Source organism: Silurus meridionalis, chromosome 6, assembly GCF_014805685.1.
Source record: "Silurus meridionalis isolate SWU-2019-XX chromosome 6, ASM1480568v1, whole genome shotgun sequence".
NCBI classification, from domain to species: domain Eukaryota; kingdom Metazoa; phylum Chordata; class Actinopteri; order Siluriformes; family Siluridae; genus Silurus; species Silurus meridionalis.
The window spans coordinates 33,132,632-33,155,048 of NC_060889.1; the positions used below are offsets into that span (position 1 = coordinate 33,132,632).

At 44.7% G+C, this 22,417-nt stretch overlaps 1 protein-coding gene across 2 annotated transcripts; it reads left to right on the plus strand.

Moving 5' to 3' along the window:
- Window positions 1-2,935: 2,935 nt before the first annotated feature.
- Window positions 2,936-13,897, plus strand: LOC124387153 (zinc finger protein 501-like). 2 transcript variants are annotated; one of them, XM_046851309.1, is made up of 3 exons: window positions 2,936-3,103; window positions 8,972-9,124; window positions 10,929-13,897. In XM_046851309.1, the coding sequence occupies exons 1-3, from the start codon at window positions 3,059-3,061 to the stop codon at window positions 11,946-11,948; spliced, it is 1,218 nt and encodes a 405-aa protein (XP_046707265.1). In that variant the 5' UTR covers window positions 2,936-3,058; the 3' UTR covers window positions 11,949-13,897. The 2 variants fall into 2 exon arrangements, with proteins under 2 accessions (XP_046707265.1, XP_046707266.1); XM_046851310.1 differs by having other exon boundaries at window positions 9,020-9,124.
- Window positions 13,898-22,417: the final 8,520 nt, after the last annotated feature.

Genomic DNA, 22,417 nt, shown 5'->3' on the forward strand with positions numbered 1-22,417 from the left:
TGGAATTCACCAGGAGAATCTCAGTGCAGCATCAGCATCTTTCCCTATTCATTATTCATCCCTCTACCAACACTGTCTCAGGTTATTTCAGCATTTTAGCTTTAAACAAAGAGGTTCTTCATCCTGACCTCCTGCTGGACCTCCTACTGCTCTACACAAATGTGGTTCAGTACAAGATCAAACACTGTTTTCTAACAATTGTAGATTATACCACTGTAGTTTATTCATATTTATATCTACTGCATGTGGAAGAACTTCTGCAGAACCATTTACAATGATCTCATTTATACACCTGAGCAGGTGAAGGCCAGGGGCCTCAATCAGGGGCCCCCCAAACAGCAGCCTAAATAGCTGAAGGTGAATGTAAAATAATGGACAGATGAAATCCACTGGGGTTTCTGAGGGGTATTTTGAGGGTATTTCTGGTCATCGTGGTGTTTAAGCTGAAGCTGTGAAGCGGTGCAACCTTAGAGCGACATCTGCTGGAAGAAAGTGATCACTGCAGCATCAGTGTATCTGGGTCATAATTTTTCTCCATTATGTGTCTGAAAACTCTGGTGTTTATACGTATTGAAACGTGAAAATAAACCATGTGAAGTTTGTAATATTGTGTAAGGGATGTTTACTGTCTGAATTCTACACATGAGGAATAACTTCAGCCTCACAAACACTTTTCTTTCAGAAGAAATTATCCTGTTTTCCAGCATAGGACATTCAGAAGCTCCATGTGCTGCTCCATGTGCTTTCATCTGTCCTGCTCATTTCATCCTGAGCTCCAGGTCCTCAAGTTCTGGTTCTGTTTTGACCATCAGACTAAAGATATGAGGTCTCAGACTCTACCCTCAGAAGGTCTCCAGTTCTAGTTTGGTGAGCTAGTTTACTCTCAGACAGGAAAATCCAGGAATTTAATGTAAGCATCCACCTTAAGAAGATATATCTTCTCTAATTTATATATTTCTCTCTCTCTCACACACACACACACACACACACACACACACACACACACACACTCTCTTTCTTCTCTCTCCCATTAAGAGCACCAAATTCCTTGGTGTTCATCTGGCGGATAATCTCACCTGATCACTGAACACCAGCTCCATCACCAAAAAGCCCAGCAGCATCTCTACTTTCTGAGAAGGCTGAGGAAAGCTCATCTCCCTCCCCAAGCTGCATCACTGCCTGGTTTGGGAACTGCACCATCTAAGGTCCTACAGACAAGACCCTACAGAGGATAGTGAGGACAGCTGAGAAGATCATCAGACATTTACACCACACGCTGCATCCGCAAAGCCAACAGCATTGTGAACGACCATACACACCTCACACACACACACACACACACACACACACACACACACACACACACACACACACACATCCTCATACACATCCCTCATACACACACACACACCCCACACACACTCTTCACCCTCCTGCCATCAGGAAAGAGGTACTGAAGCATTCGGGCCTCACATCCAGACTTTGTAACAGTTTCTTCCCTCAAACCATTAAACGCCTCAACACAGAACTGAACTAAAACACACACACACACACACACACACACACATACTGTCTGTACTGTTTGTCTCTGTCTGCACTGTTTGTCTGTACTGTCTGTCTATACTGTCTGTACTGTACTGTCATCTGCACTGTCTGTACTGTCTGTACTGTACTGTCTGCACTGTCTGTCTGTACTGTCTGTCTATACTGTCTGTACTGTACTGTCTGCACTGTCTGTCTGTACTGTCTTCTGCACTGTCTGTCTGTACTGTCATCTGCACTGTCTGTCTGTACTGTCATCTGCACTGTCTGTCTGCACTGTCTGTCTGTACTGTCATCTGCACTGTCTGTCTGCACTGTCTGTCTGTACTGTCTGTACTGTACTGTCTGCACTGTCTGTCTGTACTGTCGTCTGTACTGTCTGTCTGTACTGTCATCTGCACTCTCTGTCTGTCTGTCTGCACTGTCTGTCTGTACTGTCATCTGCACTCTCTGTCTGTCATCTGCACTGTCTGTACTGTCATCTGTACTGTACTGTCTGCACTGTCTGTCTGTACTGTCGTCTGTACTGTCTGTCTGTACTGTCATCTGCACTCTCTGTCTGTCTGCACTGTCTGTCTGCACTGTTTGTCTGTACTGTCATCTGCACTCTCTGTCTGTCTGTACTGTCATCTGCACTGTCTGTCTGTACTGTCATCTGCACTGTCTGTCTGTCTGTCTGCACTGTTTGCACTCGGTTGTACTTGATACACTTTATGTAGCTTTGTGTTGTAGCTCTATGTTGTTGTTTAGTGTAGCACCAGGGTTCTGGAGGAACGTTGTCTCGTGTCACTGTGTACTGCATCAGGTATATATGGTAGAAATAACAATAAAAGCTACTTGATTCGAACTTTGAGGACAAAATGTTCATTTGCTGTCTAATAAATCACTCCAGACACTAACAGGTGGCGTGATGAAGAGATGATCAGTGTTCTTTTTAATCAGGTTTCTTGATTAATCATCTACAGATAAAGAGAATGGAGCTGCAGAAACATCTGCATTCTGTCAGGAACATCTCAGGAACATGACTGTTCCAGGAGGAATGTGCTGTAATGATGTGTACATGTAGCAGGACTGAGCAGCTCCATGAAAAAGCAGATCCTTCACTTCTATAGCGAACATATCTATTCCACATGGGAGGGAGGAGTGAGTGTGTGTGTGTGTGTGTGTGTGTGTGATATAATTTGTGGTAATAGACAGTTTCACCTGAACTTTGTGCATAAATGGATGCAGATTATTTCCCATCAGTGCTGCAGGATCTGAAACCAGGTGCTTTGAATAACATGCAGGATCATCATCTTCATCATCTTCATCTCCATTCGATCCGAGCCAAGCGGAACAGAGAAACCTCTTCCGGTGTTTCGGTGACGTATGACGCTCCGTGCGTCTGGCGTCACTGGTCACGTGGTAGCGGTGACCAAGTCCAACACACACACACACACACACGCGCATGTGTTAGTGTGTGTGTGTGAGTGTGTGAGTGTGTAGTAGCGGATTGTTCTGTTCTAAACCCGGTGAGATGAAACCTTTCCTTCATCTGAAAAGCTTCATTCATCCTGCTGAGGTGAGTTCCTCTGCATGCTCCTCCTCCTCCTCATCATCATCATCATCTACACGTTTATACTTTATTTATTTACTACACACACGCGCGCGCCCCGAATAGTTCCTGAGCGCTGGGTGTGTTTATTAATGCACATCATGCACATCGGTAATGAACATGTATATTATTATTATTATTAATAAATATTATTATTATTATTATTATTATTATTATTATTATTATTATTATTATTATTATTATTATTAATTATTATTATTATTATTGTTGTTGTTGTTGTTTTATTATTATTTTATATTGTTGTTTTAATAATAATAATAATAATAATAATAATATGTAATCACACACACACACACACACACACACACACACACACACAATATGACCAAAAGTATCGGGACACGTGACTTTCCACAAACTGCTCGGATCTTTGGATCTTTGGATTCAGGAGCATGAAGTTTTTCCTTCACTTGAACTTGGAGACCCAAAACCTGATCCAGCATGACAAAACCCAAAGCCAGCTCCATAAAGATCTGCTTTGCATGGGTTGAAAAATGTTGAAGATCTCCTGCTATAAAACCCTATTGAAGCTCTTCGGAATGAATTTGAACGCTGACTGCACCCCAGGAACCTTCTCACCTTCTCTCCTACACCAGTACCTGACTTTACTAACACACTTGTAGTGAGGAATCTCCACAAAATCTAGTGGAACATCTTCCCAGAAGAGTGGAGCACATTATATCATCACATGGAGGCTCATTGTGGAATGAGATGTTCAGAAAGAGGCACATAGCAATCTTATGGTCAGGTGTCCACAAACCTTTGGTCTGAGAGTGTATTTGCAGGTTGAACATCTCATTCTCGTCTTTACTGTTATAATAAACTGCTCCACTCTCCTGAGAAGGTTTTCTACTAGATGCTGGAGAGCTGGCGAGATCAGGTGAGGAGATCAGTCACAGCATCTGCATTCCTTTTCATCCCAAAGGTGTTCAATAGGGTTGAGGAGATCAGGGTTTGTGCAGGACACTCGAGTTCTTCCACTCCATCCTTCACACCAATAACCATGTCTTCATGGAGATCACTGTGTGTACAGAAGCGTCATCATGCTGGTTCCTCTTAGTACTGATTAGTCGATGAGATCAGTGGCGATTTAGATGATATTAGTGGAGATGTAGATGAGATCAGTGGAGATATAGATGATGTCAGTGAAGATGTAGATGAGATCAGTGGAGATGTAGATGAGATCAGTGGAATGTAGATAATATGAGTGGAGATGTAGATGAGATCAGTGGAGATGTAGATGAGATCAGTGGGGATGTGGATGAAATGAGTGGAGATGTAGAAGAGATCAGTGGAGATGTAGATGAGATCAAGGGAGATGTAGATGAAAACAATAAACATCCATCAGTAGACACCAAGCTCTGGCTGATGGTCAGGTATCTACAGATCTTCCTTGGTATGGTGAATATGAAGAGTGAAGTCAGTATTCGAGACGAGTGGAGGTCAGCTGCTGGTGTGATGGTGCAGGATGCATTGAGCTGCTGTGAATCCTGGAGTGTGACCATGAAGATTGTGTTCATTCAGCTAGAGGAGCTTTAGTGAGGTCAGGTGAGGAGCTCTGGAACACAATCAGCTTCCAGTTCATCTACCTTCAGTTTATAGGCAGAAGTTTCCAGAAGATAAGTAACAAAGTAGGAGGTGCGATTATAGTGAGGTGGGAATCGATGTGAAGTTTCATTCTGTTCTTCTGTTCCTGCATCTGAGAAGTAAAGCTGAAGAATATCCTGGAGATCTGATCAGAACATCAGTTTTATCTCATTCTTGTGGTTCTCGTTATTCTTTGACTGGGTTTTTGGTTGGTGTGTGTGTGTGTGTGTGTGTGTGTGTGTGTGTGTGCGTGTTCTCAAACAACACAGTGATACGTGCAGTCAGGACTTTTTGATTTAAACCTTGGAGGTCTTCTCAGTAAAGACAGACATGGTTCCACCTTGAAACCAGTTGGAAACCTGGAATTTTACAGCCTTCAAGTGTCAGATTCCAGTTTTTGTTCTGACAAGAGAGGAACCTGATGTGATCGTCTTCTCATATAGATCATCCAACTTAAGGTTCCATGTGTTGTGCGTGCTGAGATGCTTATCTGCTCACCATGAGAGTGCTATCCCTCCTTTCAGAGTGTTCTCCTCTGAGCTCTCCTATCATCAGCTCTATCACGCTGCAGATCCTCCACTCACAGGATGTTGTTTGTTTTATGCACCACTCTGTAAACGGTACTGAACATGTCTTTCTGATGTTTGGTGTAAAGTTGAACTGAAGCTTCTGACCTGCATGTGCATGGTCTGCTAAGAGAACTTGATGAAGGTCCAGGTGTTCCTAATAAAGTGAACAGGGAGTGTGAGTCTTCCTCAGGTTGTTGCGGTTGCTTTGTGTTGAAGTTCTCTGTGTGCTGAAGCAGGAACATTTTCTCTTCACTGGAACAAACCGGTCCAAACCTGTTCCAGCAGTGCCTCTGTGCACAAAGAGAGCTTCATAAAAGCGTGGTGTGTGTGAAGGTTGGAGTGGAGGAGATCGAGTATCCTTCACAGAGCTCTGACCTCCACAACCCCATTATACACCTCAGGGAGTGAATTGGAATGCAGAGAGCACTCCAGACCTTCTCTCCTGACGTCACTGACGACCTCAGTAATGCTTTCGGGGCTGAAGGATCACGAATTCCACAGCCGTGTTCCATATTCTAGTGGAAAATCAGAAGAGTGGAGGTGGAACAGGAGGCATGTAGCACAATAGCTGAATCCACATCAGCTCCTGGGTGTGGAATGTGAGCTCTATAGGTGATGGTTAGATATCCCCCTGCTCCTCTGGTGTTTATGAACACCACAGTCATTTTTGTAGTAACGCTGCCTCTGATGTTGCTCCTGCAGCTCTTTAGAGTGTTTTGGTTTCTGTTTGTGTGCTTGTTGTGTATAATTCACGACTCGGTATTACGAGATGATCAGCTTCCTGTGACTGGAGCGAGTCTCAGACTGGACCATAGACGTAAACACCTACATTAGGAAGTGTGAGTGTGGAGATACTCAGCAGGACAGGAGGAATTCAGGGCTCGGTGAAGGCCAGACGCTAATCGCTAACCACAAATACGTGTGTTTTTGATAAAGGCGTTAAATTTCATTGTTAATGCTCTTCAAAAGTCTTACATCTGATTGGGTGAAACCTTCAGAAACCCTGTCAGATGCTGTTCAAGCACATCCAGGTCCTGGTGGGTGTGTCCACAGAGCACCTGAGGGGGTTACACAGGAACACACAGAAGCTACTGAATATCACAGTCAGAACAGATATTCATCTACACAGGAGTGTGTGCTTTATGTCCAAAAGTATGTGCCCTTTATTCAAATAAATATTCAAGCTCCTCCTCCAGATGTGTTTCTCCTCTGCGGTTATAATGAGCTCCACTCTCTCAGAAAGGCTTTTCTCTAGAATCTGGAGCGTGACTGGGAGGATTGTGTTCATTCAGGCAGAGGAGCTTTAGAGAGGTCAGGCGAGGAGCTCTGGCACACACTCAGCATTACAATTCATCTACCTTCACTTCTCTTCACTGTTACAATACAGAGTTACACCAGAGACGCTGAGATTCCTGCACTACAGTCACCACGCCCATCCAGTTAGCATAAAGATCTCACACACACACACACACACACACACACACACACACACACTGGTGGGGGATCTCAGGGTCTGAGCTTGTGGTTTTTAGAGAAAAGGTACAGTTTCAGTGTACAGACATGTTCTACACAACCGTGTGCTTCTGAGTTTATGAAAACATCATTGTAGGAGTTATGGTCAGGAGTGCACATACTTATAATCAGATCCATGCAGAGTGAAGTAATGAATAAGTGCTGTAATTATGTTATCTATACTTCTCATGGTGCATAAAAGCTCCTCAGAAATGAAACGCACGTTTTTGTGTAGAAGGTCTCTGTGTGCTGTAGCAGTCAGAGGGTTTTTTTTTTTTTTGCGTCTCAGGAACAAACCGGTCCAGACCTGTTCCAGCAGTGCCTCTGTGCACAAAGAGAGCTTAATAAAGGCATGGTGTGTGAAGGTTGGAGTGGAGGAGATTGTGTGTCCTTCACAGAGCTCTGACCTCCACAACCCCATTATACACCTCTGGGATTGAATTGGAATGCAGAGAGCACTCCAGACCTTCTCTCCTGACGTCACTCGAGCGATCACTGATCCCCACAGCCATGTTCTGTATTCGAGTGGAAAAGCTGGTGCAGGAGCGATCACAGGACAGAGCCCTGCAACGCTACCACTGATAGTACTGCAGTATAATGAGGGAAGGTCACATGATATCTCCGCAGCGTAACGTGTGTGATCACTGAGCTTTCCACCAGACAGAGAACACAAAGCTGGAGGCATGGAATTGTGTAATTGTTTAGCATGTGACTGGAACAAAAGAACTGAGCACAAACATGTTCCAGCATGACAATGACCTGTGCACAAAGCTGGGCTTAGACACACACTCAGCCTGCCACATCAAGTGGAATGCAGGCTTCACCACATGCCTCCTCCCTGACATCAATTCCTGATGGTCTCATAGCACAAACACCACAGCCACTCCCCAAAATCCAGCCTGAAGCTTTCACTGAAGACTGAAGCTCTGAAACCAGATTCATCACTCAGATCCTTCCACTCATCCATTTCTCCTGCTTCCATCACATCCACTTCAACAACTGAGCTATAAATCCCACCTTCTGTTCCACTCACACCAGGTGTTCAGTGTTTTTAATGTGTGATGAGGAACATGTCTGGGTGTAAACATCAGGAAGGGTTTCATGTGTAAATAGTCAAATATAAATTCACTTCATGTTTATTTGTATTGCGCTTTTAACATGAACGTTGTCTCGGAGCAGCTAAACACAGATAAAGACCGTTCCAATACTTCTGAAGGGAATGGTATATGGGTACAGCTGTCTCAGATGGACATTGATGTTGTAAAATGAAACACCAGTCCATACTGTTAGACCTCTGTGCCACCTGAAGATGACCTGAGTGGAGTTTATCACCTGTTCATTATTGCATTATATCTCTACAGGGTGTCTGCTCATTTCTCATCCAAAACTCCAACACTGGGTTTCATCTCATATTCTGGAGAAGCTTTTGTTGTGTGGTTGTAGGTGGACCGTGATCACGTCCAGTGTTTGGCCATTAGAACTTTAACCAGCGTGTCTGCTTCTCAGCAGCATTATTACTACATAGATATGACCCTACCTGCTGATCATTCTGAAGATGAAGGAGATGATGGAGGTTTGATTTTAGGTTACAGTGTAGGGTACAAACTTGTCCTCAAAGTGAAATTTGTTTGGAGTTGAAAAATCTCTAACAGGAGAAAAGCCGCCTCGAGCTGGTCATCCACCGTGACGAGTCTACATGATGAACACTGGACTCGGGCTAATGAATTCTTTAATTTGATTAATTTTCATTATTTTTATTACTTAATACAAAATATTGTATACAGAATAAAAATTATTTAGATTTGCTTTAGTGTATTTTATTGTTTATTTGATAGTATTTAAAGCTTTTACATCTTTAGGAGATTTGCGTAGTCAATAACACAGAACGACTTACAAACAAACTCATGCTACGAACGCTCGTAACTATTCGCAACTCGTAATTAGCTCGCAACCCGCTCGTAACTGGCTCACAACTCGCTCGTAACCCGCTCGCAGCTTGCTCATAACCTGCTCGCTACCCACTTGTAATTCGCTCGCAACTCGCTTGTAACTCGCTCGTAAGGTGGCGAGCGTCTGTACTGAAATATAGTGTGTTGCCTTTTTTCATAAAGTTCGTGACATTTAATTTACATTTTCTCTGATTCAGAAAGAGATGATGTTGTATTACAATCCATCTCCTGATTCCTGTCTCCAGTTTAATGGACCTCTGGACCTCTCCTCCAAAAACAAATCCCGAGATGGAGCTTCTCCAGAACCCATCCAGATATCGGAAGAACAAACACCCGAGAACTTATCTCCTGTAAGTGACTGCAGCTCAACAACATCAATAATAATAATAATAATAATAATAAACTTGTTAGTCACATGACGTCTCTTCATCCTGACATTTTAAGAGTTCAATTCTAAGTGTTAAATTGAATTTCACTCAGAACTGAGAATCAACTGATACACGCGTTTACATTTTCAGTGTAACAGTTCAGCAGTAAATGAACCCTGATTAGTGTAAATGTTTCCCTACGTACACTTTTGTACACTACAGTAAAAGATTGTTCCCCACACTGTTTAAAATACTCATTAAGTAACTCCGTAAAGTGTCAGTGTTTCACTCTGGGGTGTAAATACTTTCACCCCTTCTCAGCTCCTCCTCAGCCCCTCCTTAGCTCCTCCTCAACCCCGCCTCAGCCTCTCCTCAGCCCCTCCTCAGCTCCTCCTCAGCCCCACCTCAGCTCCTCCTCAGCCCCGCCTCAGCTCCTCCTCAGCCCCGCCTCAGCTCCTCCTCAGCTCCGCCTCAGCTCCGCCTCAGTCCCCTCCTTAGCTCCTTCTCAGCTCCTCCTCAGCTCCTCCTCATCCCGCCTCAGCTCCTCCTCAGCCCGCCTTAGCTTCTCCTCAGCCCCGCCTCAGCTCCGCCTCAGTCCCTCCTCAGCCCCGCCTCCTCTTTTCCTCAGCCCTGCCGCAGCTCCTCCTCAGCCCCGCCTCAGCTCCTCCTCAGCTCCGCCTCAGTCCCTCCTCAGCCCCTCCTCAGCCCCTTCTCAGCTTCTCCTCAGCCCCACCTCAGCTCCTCCTCAGCTCCGCCTCAGTCCCTCCTCAGCCCCTCCTCAGCCCCACCTTAGCTCCTCCTCAGCCCCGCCTCAGCTCCTCCTCAGCTCTGCCTCAGCTCTGCCTCAGCCGCCTCAGTCCCTCCTCAGCCCCTCCTCAGCTCCTCAGCTCCTCAGCTCCTCCTCATCCCTCCTCATCCCCTACTCAGCCCCTCCTCAGCTCCTCCTCAGCTCCTCCTCAGCCCCGCCTCAGTCCCTTCCTCAGCTCCTCCTCAACTCCTCCTCCATCCTCAACCACTCATCCCTCCATTTTCTACCTTTTATCTCTTCATCCGCTACCACTTATCCCTCCATCCTTTAACACTATACCACTCATCCCTCCATCCTTTAACACTATACCACTCATCCCTCCATCCTCTACCACTCATCAATTCATTTGCTACCACTCATCCCTCCATCTTTTACCACTATACTAGTCATTCCTCCATCCTCTACCACTATAACAATCATCCCTTCATTCTATACCACTCCACTATAAATCCCTCCTCCTTCTACCACTCTTCCACTCATCTCTACATCCTGTATCGCTCCACCACTCATGCTTCCATCCTCTACCACCGCAAAACTCATCTCTCCATCTTCTATTAAATTCAATGTAGTTTATTTGTATAAAATCTTGAGGAGCAGCTTTACAGAGAAAAGAGGTTATAAAGCTGGAATGTTTTATATCATTATTATTATTATTATTATTGTAAGAAAATGAGGTCACAGTTCCTCAGGCATGTTTTCCATGTACATTATCTGCATTTAGAACGTCCTTTTATCCAGAGCAACAAATATCGTATTCATACACCTGAGCAGGTGAGGGGTCGGGGCCTCATTTAGGGGCCCAGTAGTGAACACTTTAACTGCTGATCACAGAACCTAATTGTTAGCGTAAGAGGACAGCTTGTATGCAGGCTCACTGTAGCAGTCGATTAGCTCTGAACACCGCAGATGTTCTATTCAGTGTTTTCTGGTTATTTAAATCATTTGAAATTCCATTTCTAACTTTTTATTTTTTTCCAGATCCAGAAAGAAATGACGTTTTGCTACCAGCCGTCTCCTGCTTCGTTCGTATCATTTCATGCTCCTCTAGATCTGTCCACCACAAGCTCTTCAAGAAATGTTGCTGCTTTTGAAAGGCTGCAGATACCTGAAGAAATCAAATCAGAGAACTTGTCTCCTGCCAGTTGCAGCAGTCAGTCTGCTTCTGTCCTCACAACAACCTCGCCCAAACTTATTTGGAAAAAAATCCACCCATGCGTTGTGTGTGGGAAGAGCTTTGCGAGACTGGGAGACCTCCAGAAACACTTCAGGATTCACACTGGAGAGAAACCGTATCAGTGCTCGGAATGTGGGAAGAGCTTCAGTCAGGAGAGTAACCTCCAGCAGCACCTTCGCCTTCACACCGGAGAGAAACCGTATCAGTGCGCATGGTGTGGAAAGAGTTTCGCTCATCAGCAGAACTTCCAGACGCATCAGCGCATCCACACCGGAGAGAAGCCGTATCAGTGCTCGGAATGTGGGAAGTGTTTCACTCGGAAGAACGCGGTGCAGCGCCACCTGCGCGTTCACACCGGAGAGAAACCCTATCACTGTATGGAGTGTGGGATGAGCTTCAGTGAGAACTGCACTCTGAAGGAACACCAGCGACTTCACTCAGGAGAAAACCTTTTTTACTGCTCGGAGTGTGGGAAGAGCTTCCACCAGAAGAAAACTCTCCTGGGACATCAGCGCACCCACACTGGAGAGAAGCCCTACATCTGCTCCGAGTGTGGGAAGAGTTTCAGTCGGATGAACACGCTGCAGCAGCACCACCGCATCCACACTGGAGAGAAACCCTTCCAGTGCTCAGACTGCGGACAGACGTTCGCTCAGCAAAGCACTCTGCACCGTCACCAGCACATCCACACCGGGGAGAAACCCTACCAGTGCTCGCTGTGTGGGAAGAGCTTCAACCGCAAAAACACTCTCCAGCTCCACCAGCGCCTTCACACTGAAAACAAATCCAGCACTGAGGAGATCTTCTACACCGCTACAGAGTAAAACCCACAACTCTTAGCTCCCTCACAGGCAATACATGTGTAGCAACCCTGTCTCATTATACGTCTCACAGCCATGAAGGTGAACCTCACGTTTATTTTACACGCTTGGAGCATAAAAAAATGTCCTGCTATGTTCCTGACTAGCGCCACCTAGCAAAGCTGGACCTCATTTGAGCCATGAACACTCTCGGGATGAAGATGGAAGGATTCTGCTGCTGCAGAAAGTGGACTTTTACTGACCCTTCAAACACCTGCAACAGTGACCTAGCTTTCTGTGTGAGCCTGAAGCAGGTAATCCCCTAGAGATGGTGGATCATTTGGCTACTGCACCAGAGTCGAGAGGACCAATCAGCACGAGATGTTCAGCACACAGTCTGAGAAACTTCTCACTTTTATTAGATGATTCTTTTCAGCAATAGACAAAGTCACATACAGTAGCTCTAGAAAATGTCAGGATCTACAGTCAGGGTGGTGTGGAAAAAACTCCCTGAGATAATATGAGGAAGAAACCTTGAGAGGAACCGGAACTTATGCTCACCAAATGTCCATTCATTATAAATCATTCCCTTCTGTAACCTTCGGGTGAAACAGTGTGTAACGAGAACGTCCATCATATCCTTTACCTCTAACAGTGCTAGCAGCTAACTGATACAACATAACACACATCCTGCACCAGGTCTTCAGTGTGTCTGCACACACATGTAGAGGAACATTATAACGCGTGTAGAGATCATGTGAAGGTCGTGGTGTCAGGACACTAAAGCAAAGTGGAGAACATGGAGACTGAAACACTCACGGCTGAGATGGACATGAATTAATGTAACAGTACTGTCAAAAATCCACCAAAGATCAGATATTTATGGTGTAACAGTGTGGAGAAGCTTCCAGGGGGTTTGGGCACAAACTCAGATTTGTTCTACAGTATGTTTTAGATATGATCAGCTGATAGAGAACTCAGAGGAACCCATCAAAACCTCACTGCACCGTTTCATCTCACCCTCCTGTGGTTTTACTCAGAGTCTGTGTTCCTCCTGTAAGCTGCAGTGAAACTCCACTCAGGGCACAGAGTGTGTAATTACTCTCTAATCGAGGAGAACCTGTGGCATGTTCATGCTGAGGTGTAGAGTATGAGGTTTTCAGGATAATTAGCAAGTCTGTCATGAGAGGGAGAAGATCTGAGTCCAGGACCACAGGGAATTTAAGAGGTATATACATTTAGAGGTATCTGGGAACTCGAGTGAAACTCAGCTCTTTGTGTACAATCATTGAAGGTCTGAAGGCAGCAGTTGAGGAACCCATCATCCCTCCAGCTGTTAAACCTGGTGATGGATCTGCTGCAGAAACCTGCACATGTGGATGCAGAATGGATTTTAGTGAATATATGTACATTCTGGAACCAAATGTTTACTCAAAATAAAGCATTAAATACTTAAAGAAATCCGAACTGAAGCTCCTGGAATGTTCCTTTTACAGTACCCTGACCTGAACATCTGTGTAGATACCTTCTGTGGATCTAAAACATGAGAAATGGCCCATGAATATCTCCAGACTAGGCGTGTTCTCGGTGGACTCCATGCTGACTGTATAAGCGTGTGAGCTCCTGAATACTGACTCAAACGTGTTCGTTTCCCCCTAAACCTTTTATTTATTTATATAAAATCACTGCTTTATTATTTACAGGAGAAACACCACCACCATCATCACCATCTTCATCAACTTGGTGAAATAATGTGCTGAAGAACTCTGGAAAAAAAACATGTAGTTGGGACAGGAGTGCACAAACTTTTTCATACAGGTGTAGATGTGTAGATGTTTTACAGGAAGTGTAGGAAATGTAAAGACGTGTAGAGCAGTGAGAAGTTGTGAGAATGTTTAGCGGTAGAAGATAAACGTGTTCTGTCTGAAGTTCAGTGGAGATTCCATGAATAAAGATTTGTACATTATTACTGATCTTCTGGCACTTGTTTATTTCTTTTCTGCTGGTTGTATCAGTGCTGTGTTTCTACACGTACATCAGATACAGAACATGAAGATCCTACAGTCTTATTACAGATGTCCACTGATTCCCTCATGTTCCTCTGAGAGCAGAGAGACGTATATACTCTCTCTCTCTCTCTCTCTCTCTCTCTCTCTATATATATATATATACACTCTATACAGACTCTACACTCTATATTCTCTCTCTCTCTCTCTCTCTCTCTCTCTTTCTCTATACTCTCTCTCTCTCTCTATTCTCTCTCTCTCTCTCTCTCTCTATTCTCTCTCTCTCTCTCTCTATTCTCTCTCTCTCTCTCTCTCTCTCTATATATATATACACTCTATACAGACTCTCTACACTCTATATTCTCTCTCTCTCTCTCTCTATTCTCTCTCTCTCTCTCTATATATATATATATATACACACTCTATACAGACTCTACACTCTATATTCTCTCTCTCTCTCTATTCTCTCTCTCTCTATTCTCTCTCTCTCTCTATTCTCTCTCTCTCTTTCTCTCTCTCTCTCTATATATATATACACTCTATACAGACTCTCTACACTCTATATTCTCTCTCTCTCTATTCTCCTCTCTCTCTATTCTCTCTCTCTCTCTATTCTCTCTCTATTCTCTCTCTCTCTCTCTCTCTCTCTATTCTCTCTCTCTCTCTCTCTCTCTCTCTCTCTCTCTCTGTCTCTCTCTCTCTATATATATATAAACACTCTACAGACTCTCTACACTCTATATTCTCTCTCTCTCTCTCTCTCTCTCTCTCTCTCTCTCTCTATATATATATATATACACACACTCTATACATACTCTCTATACTCTATACTCTCTCTATTCTCTCTCTCTCTATATATATATATCTACACTCTATACATACTCTCTACACTCTATATTCTCTCTCTCTCTCTATATATATATATACACACTATACATACTCTCTATTCTCTCTTTTATACATACTCTCTATTCTCTCTCTCTTTTTCTCTATACTCTCTCTATTCTCTCTCTGTGCTACTGCTACATGAACAGCTTTAACACTGAGCACTACTGAGAATATGGGAGACTAAAAGAGATGGAGGCGAGAAATCAGGAGGTTTATTGTGTGCACAAGGGAAAGCTGGACTTCTGTACTATATGTACTGTCTTGTGAGATGTTCCTGGTCTGCAGTGGTCAGAATCTATCAAAAGTGCTAAAGGAAGGAACAGTGATGAAGCGGCGACAGGGTCGTGGGGGACGAGGATCGCTGATGCACGTGTGGAGCGAAGGCTGGTCCGTGTGGGACGATCCAACAGACGAGAACTGCTGAGGAAGTTCATGCTGTAGATGATCGATGGGTCACGACAGCAGCAAAAGAGACCAACACAATATTAGGCAGATGGTCATAATGTTATTCCTGATTGGTGTAGATACATGTATAAATATACACAAGGATAAGAAAAAAAACAACAAATGGTGAGGATAAACCAATGTGACCTGAGGAACACACACATCAGTGTTTCGTTGGCTGGTTCTCTCCATCAAAACACAGCGAGATCAGACTCACGTATGGTTCAATCTCCGAAGCCATGTTTCACTCAACACACCTACTGTGTCTGATTCTCCCCTCTCATCAATTTAAACACTAAAGCACACACAAGTGCTGGTGACATTGGTGTAATTAGCTGTAATCAGTGAGGTGTTCCTCCTAAATGCACGTCTGATGGTAAACACAGTGATGGTGTTGGAGTTTAATGGAGTGGGTAAAGCTCCGCCCACACTCACAGCAGTGGTAGGGTTTCTCTCTCCAGTGTTCAGGTGTAGGTGTTTACATTTACATTTACATTTGAGGCATTTAGCAGACGGCCTTATCCAGAGCGACGTACAAAAGTGCTTTAAATCTCTAGTAATGAATAAATCTACACTGGTAAGCAAGATTACAAACTCAATATAAATATAACTCGAATTCTACAAACTTGGAAAGTGCTAATGTAGGTATTTCAGGAAGAGGTAGGTCTTTAGTCGTCGCTTAAAGATAATCAGGGACTCTGCTGTACGGACATCTGGTGGAAGTTCATTCCACCACCTCGGTGCCAGAACAGAGAAGAGCCTTGAATTGTACTTACCTCTCATTCTGAGAGAAGGTGGTACCAATCGAGCAGTGCTGGAGGATCTCAGACAGCGTGGTGCAGTGCGAGATGTGATGAGGTCACTGAGGTAAGATCGTGCTGGTCCATTTTTGGCCTTGTAGGCAAGCATCAGTGTTTTGAATCTGATACGTGCAGCTACTGGAAGCCAGTGAAGGGAGCGCAGCAGTGGGGTGGTATGGGAAAACTTGGGCTGATTGAACACAAGTCGTGCAGCTGCATTTTGGATCATTTTCAGTGGCTAATAGCGTTCAGGGGGAGACCTGCCAGCAGAGAGTTGCAGTAGTCAAGTCTTGAAATGACAAGAGACTGAACAAGCACCTGGGCAGCCTGTATGGACAGAAATGGTTGAATCCTTCGGATGTTATAGAGAAGAAATCAACAAGAACGAGCAACATTAGCGACATGTGGGAAAATTGTCCATAGTTACCCCAAGGTTACGAGCAGTGGCTGAAGGGGAGAGCAGAGAGTCATGAAGTGTTATTTGTAGATCTTGACCTGGGGATGAATCACCTGGGATGACCAGCAGTTCTGTTTTGCTGGGGTTGAGTTTAAGTTGGTGAGCACTCATCCATAAAGATATGTCTGACAAGCATGCTGAGATCGGAGCGGAAGCTGTGGTATCTGATGGAGGGAAAGAAAAGATGAGTTGAGTGTCATCTGCATAGCAGTGATAAGAAAACCCATGTGAGGATATGACTTCACCAATGGAGTGGGTATAGAGGAGAAAAGGAGGGGACCAAGTACAGAGCCTTGTGGGACACCGGTGGTGAGTCTGCATGGGGCAGATGTGGATCCCCTCCATGTTACCTGGTATGAGCAACCTTCCAGGTAGGAAGCAAACCATTCCCATGCTGTTCCACAGATACCAAGGCTCTTGAGGGTTGACAAAAGTGTCTTGTGGTTGACTGTGTCAAATGCTGCTGAAAGGTCCAGAAAGATAAGTACAGATAACAGCTTGGCTGACCGGGCAGCATGTAGTTTCTCAGAAACAGCCAAAAGGGCCGTCTCTGTGGAATGTGCCGCTTTGAACCCAGACTGGTTAGGATCATTGAGGTTGCTCTGTGAGAGACAGACAGACAGTTGGTTAAAACAGTGCGTTCAGAGATTTAGAAAGAAAGGAAAGGAGTGATACCGGTCTGTAGTTGTTGATGTCTGATGGATCCAGAGCAGCTTTCTTCAAGATAGGAATGACCCTTGCTTGCTTGAAGGTAGTTGGTACATAGCCAGATGTTAATGACCCATTGATGATTGTGGAGATGAAGGGCAGGAGATCTTGCGTGATGGTCTGGAGCGTAGTTGAAGGGATTGGATCCAGAGGACAGGTGGTGGGATTGCAGGATCGGATGACTTGCAGTATCTCATCTTCTGTTAAGGTTGAGAAGCTTGACAGAGACGTAGTGGATTGTTGGCTGTGTTGTGTAGTCATTGTTGGAGAGGAAGTGAAGGTCTGGCAGATTTTCCTAATCTTCTCATCATAGAAGGAGGCAAAGTCATAAGCAGTCAGGGAGGATGGAGCAGGTGCAGCAGGGGGGTTTAATAGAGAACAGAAGATGTTGTGAAGCTTACGAGGATCTTGTGCAGAGGCCCCAAGCTTTTCCTTGTAGAAGGCAGTTTTCGCAGAAGTCACCTCCAAAGAAAATTTGGTCAGGAGTGCATGGTAGGATGAGAGGTCTACATCAAGTTGTGATTTTTTCCACTTCCTCTCTGCAGATCGGAGTTCTCGTCGATTACTGCGCAAAACTTCTGACAGCCACGGTGTGGGACAAGAAGTCTTCTTGGGTCTTGTAGTCAAGGGACAAAGGAGGTCCATGGTTGAGGAAAGAGATGAGAGGAAGGAGTCCGTAGCAACGTCTAAGGGTAGAGAGGAAAAGGAGACGGGGTCAGGAAGAGATGAAAGAGTACAGGAAGTTACAGAGGAGGGAGAGATAGAGTGAAGGTTAGGACGGATAAGAGAGACATGTAAATTATTTTTAGGTTGAATAGGAAGAGTGATTAAAAGGAAACCAGGTGATGATCAGAGATTGGAAGTGGAGTGGCAGTCATGTCTGTAGCTGGAGTAGGACGGTGAAAACCAGGTCCAGGACATTTCCTCCCTTGTGTGTTGGAGGGCAGCTGTTAAATGTATAAATGTTCTCAAGGAGAAGGTATTCAGAAAAGGCAAGAGGCAAGATGACTGAAGTTTGTCGGATGGGAGGTTGAAGTCACCAAGAACTGTCAGAGGGTGCCATCAGAGGAAAGTACTGAGGAGCGTGTCCATCTCTTCTAGGAAGTCCCCAAGGGGACCAGGAGGGTGGTAGATGACAATGATAAAAAGGTTGATTGGAGAGGTAACTGAAACTGCATGAAATTCAAAAGAAGACATGGTTAAATGAGACAAAGGGAGAGGTGTGAAACACCATCTCCGTGATAAAAGTAGACCTGTACCACCACCTCTACCAGTTTCTCTTGGTGAGTGAGAGAAAGCATAGGCAGAAGACAGAGCAGCTGGTGTAGCAGTGTTCTGTGGGGATATCCAGGTCTCAGTAAGTGCCAGAAAGTCAAAGGTGTAGTGGGAAGCCAAGCCTGTGATAAAGTCAGCTTTCCTTACAGCAGACTGGCAGTTCCAGAGCCCACCTACCACCACTGTTTGAGATTGAGACAACAGGGAAGGGTAGATGAGGTTACTGGCGATGTGACATCTGTTTTGTGGATAGGAAAGTCTGTGTCTGTAAGAGATGACTACAGAGATGGGTTTGAGGCACATGACTAATCTCCCAGTTTGAGATCAATGTGGTTTTTTAAAGTAAGAAAGAGTATAAATAGGACTTTCTAAATAACACTAAGAGTTACTGACTTTAAGGGGGTTACCTACTTGTGGGGACTACCTACTACCTTCAATATAAGTGAGTGTTGCTGTAGAGTGCTTTGCTGAGTGAAGCTCCACCCACTCTCAGAGCACTGGTACAGTTTTTCGCCTATGTGGATCCTCTGGTGCTGGTGGAAGACAGTAAATGAAGCTCCGCCCACACAACAAGCAGTAGTAGGGTTTCTCCCATGTGTGGATGCAGGCGTGTCTCTAAAAATGCCCCTCTTGTTGAAGCTCCGCCCACACTGGGAGCACTGCTGCAGTCTCTCCCCGGTGTGAACGCACTGGTGCTGGCAGAGGGCGCTCTGCTAAAGTGAAACTCCTCCCGCAGTGAGAGCGGATGTACGGCTTGTCCCCGGCGTGGATGCGCTGGTGGCACTGAATATCATCTCACTCGCTGAAGCTCTTCCCACATGCTGTGAGGCACATGCTGTGAGACAATAAGGCAGTGTCTCTCCGGTGTGGACCTGCTGGTGGTGCTGGAGCATACAGTGTTGAGTGAAGCTCCGCCCACACTGGGAACAATAGTACGGTCTCTCTTTGAGTGGATGATCTGGTGTTTCTGCAGAGAGTTCTGCTTGTTAAAGCTATGCCCATACAGCAAGCAGTGTTAGGGTCTCTCTTCCTTCAGGGAACATGAGCATGAACATGAACATGAGTTAATTTAGTTTGTCTGTCAGGGGGTTTGTGGAAAGAAGATCAGTAATGTTGTGCTCCAGTTAGAGCTTCTTCTACAAATCAGTTGGAGTCAGGGTGGAGTTCATCTGCATCAGGAGGAAACAAATGATCAAATGAGTGTTTGCATGGAACTCATGGAACAAGATTTCTGGAGGCTCAGAGGATGTTCCTGAGTCTGAGCCTGAGGAGCATCCGATCAGTGTTCGGTTCACTGTTTGGCTCTGTGTTTGGCTTCATGTTCAGATTGATGTTCTTGTTGATGTTTGGATTGCAGTAACACACTGTAACACACATTCCTTTAACACTGTACATGTGTGTATCTGTACCTCCATAGAAATTATAATCATTGTAGAGATTATTCATACATCTTCTTCTTCTTTTTTTGGCTTCTCCCATTAGGGGTCTTCACAGTGGATCATCCGTCTCCATACCCTCCTCTCCTCTACATCTGCCTCTTTCACACCAACTACCTGCATGTCTTCCCTCACCACATCCATAAAACTCCTCCTTGTTCTTCCTCTTTTCCTCCTTCCTGGTGGCTCCATCCTCAGCATTCTCCTACTGATATACCCCATGTCCCTCCTCTGCACATGTCCAAACCATCTTAATCCCACCTCCCTCACCTTGTCTCCAAAACGTCCTACATGCACTGTCCCCCTAATAAACTCATTTCTAATCCTGTCCATCGTCGTCACTCCCAACGAACATCTCAACATCTTCAGCTCTGCTACCTCCAGCTCCATCTCCTGTCTTTTACTCAATGCCGAGTCAGATGATTTGTGTTTAACAGAACTATGGAGTTTCAGCAGGATAAAAAATATATATAAATCATGATATAATATATAATTATAATGGATGATGTGAACATCACAAGTCCCTCATTTTATATAAAATCTAGCAAAAAATATATAAATCATTCACAGCAAAATAACACCAGAGTAAATCAATGTGTGTGTGTGTGTGTGTGTGAAATTTGGTACACAGTGCGGCTTGATTTCTTCTTCACCAGTACATTAGTGAGGTGTAGAGCGAAGTGGCGCCTCCTGCTGGTCGGATAGAAAAGCGCTGCTCTACTTTTTAGAATGTTTTTATATATAATATTAGGTCGATTATTCATACAGCGCGCGCACCATTATCTCTATGGTCAGTTTCTCTTTCGTTTATTCCTTACATTTGGATTGTTTTTGCCTTTTAATTTTTTTTGTATTGTTGTTCTGGTTGATGAATGGAAGTGGTATACGGATGATCCTGCTCTCTTCCAGCGCTTCAGCCTGTTAACTGTATTTAGGACACTGCTGCCATCAAATGGTCATAATGAGAATCACACCTGATCGCCACTGCCAAATTTAATTGTTATTTATTTTGTTAATCATTTAACCAGTCATCAGTGTTACACAGGTCAGGTGACTCTCAGTGTGGGTCTCGAGCTTGGATAAATATGGAGGTCTGTGTTATGAAGGACATCCAGAGTAAAACATCAAATATACAGATCACAAATCAGAATTTCATAGCGGATCGGTCGAGGCCCGGGTTACCAACAACCACCACAGGTATCATTAACAACAGGGTACCGGTGTAAATTGTGCTGCTGTTGGCTGAAGGAGGAGAAGGAGAGGAGGAAGACGTCTACAGAGACAGCAGGGAAAGGAGCAGTGGAGGAGAGTGGAGGTTCGGGTTGGTACTTTAAATGTTGGCACTATGACTGGTAAAGGGAGAGAGATAGCTGATATGATGGAGAGGAGAAAGGTAGAGATGTTGTGTGTTCAGGAGACCAAGTGTAAAGGGAGTAAGAGCAGAAACATTGGAGGTGTTTAAACTGTTCTATCATGGTGTAGATGGAAAGAGAAATGGTGTAGGGGTGATTCTGAAGGAAGAGAACAGTAAGAGTGTAGTGGAGGTGAAGAGAGTTTCTGATAGGGTGATGATCGTGAAGCTGGAAGTTGAAGGGGTGATGATAAATGTCATCAGTGCCTATGCTCCACAAGTCGGCTGTGAGATGGAGGAGAAGGAAAAAATTCTGGAGTGAGTTAGATGAAGTGGTAGATGGTGTACCTAGAAAAGAACGATTGGTGATTGGGGCAGACTTTAATGGGCATGTAGGTGAAGGGAACAGAGGTGATGAGGAGGTGATTGGTAGGTATGGTTTTAAGGAGAGAAAGGAAGGTGAAGAAGAAAAGGAGGAGAGTGAGGACTGAAAGAAGAATAAGATGGTGGAAACTGAAGGAGGAAGACTGTAGTGTGAGGTTCAGGAAAGAGGTCAGACAGGAGCTTGGTGGTGGTGAAGAGGTGCTGGATGATTGTGGAACTACTGCAGGAGTGATGAGGGAGACAGATAGAAAAGTACTTGGTGTGACATCTGAAAAAAGAAAGGAAGACAAAGAGACGTGGTGGTGGAATGAGGAAGTGCAGGAGAGCATAAGGAGAAAGAGGTTGGAGAAACAGAAGTGGGATCGACAGAGTGATGAGAAAAGTAGGCAGGAGTACAAGGAGATGCAGCAGCAGGTAAAGAGGGATGTGGTGAAAGCCAAGGAAAAGGCATATGAGGAGCTGTAGGAGAAGTTGGACACTGAGGAAGGAGAAAAGGATTTGTAGCGATTGGCCAGGCAGAGGAACCGAGCTGGGAAGGATGTGCTGCAAGTTAGAGCAGTAAAGGATGGAGATGGAAATGTGTTGACTAGTGAGGAGAGTGTGTTGAGAAGATGGAGGGAGGATTTTGAGCAACTGATGAATGAGGAAAATCAGAGAGAGAGAAGGTTGGAGTTAGTAAAGCAGGAAGTGGATAGGATTAGTAAGGAGGAAGTGAGAGCAGCGATTAAGAGGATGAAGAGTGGA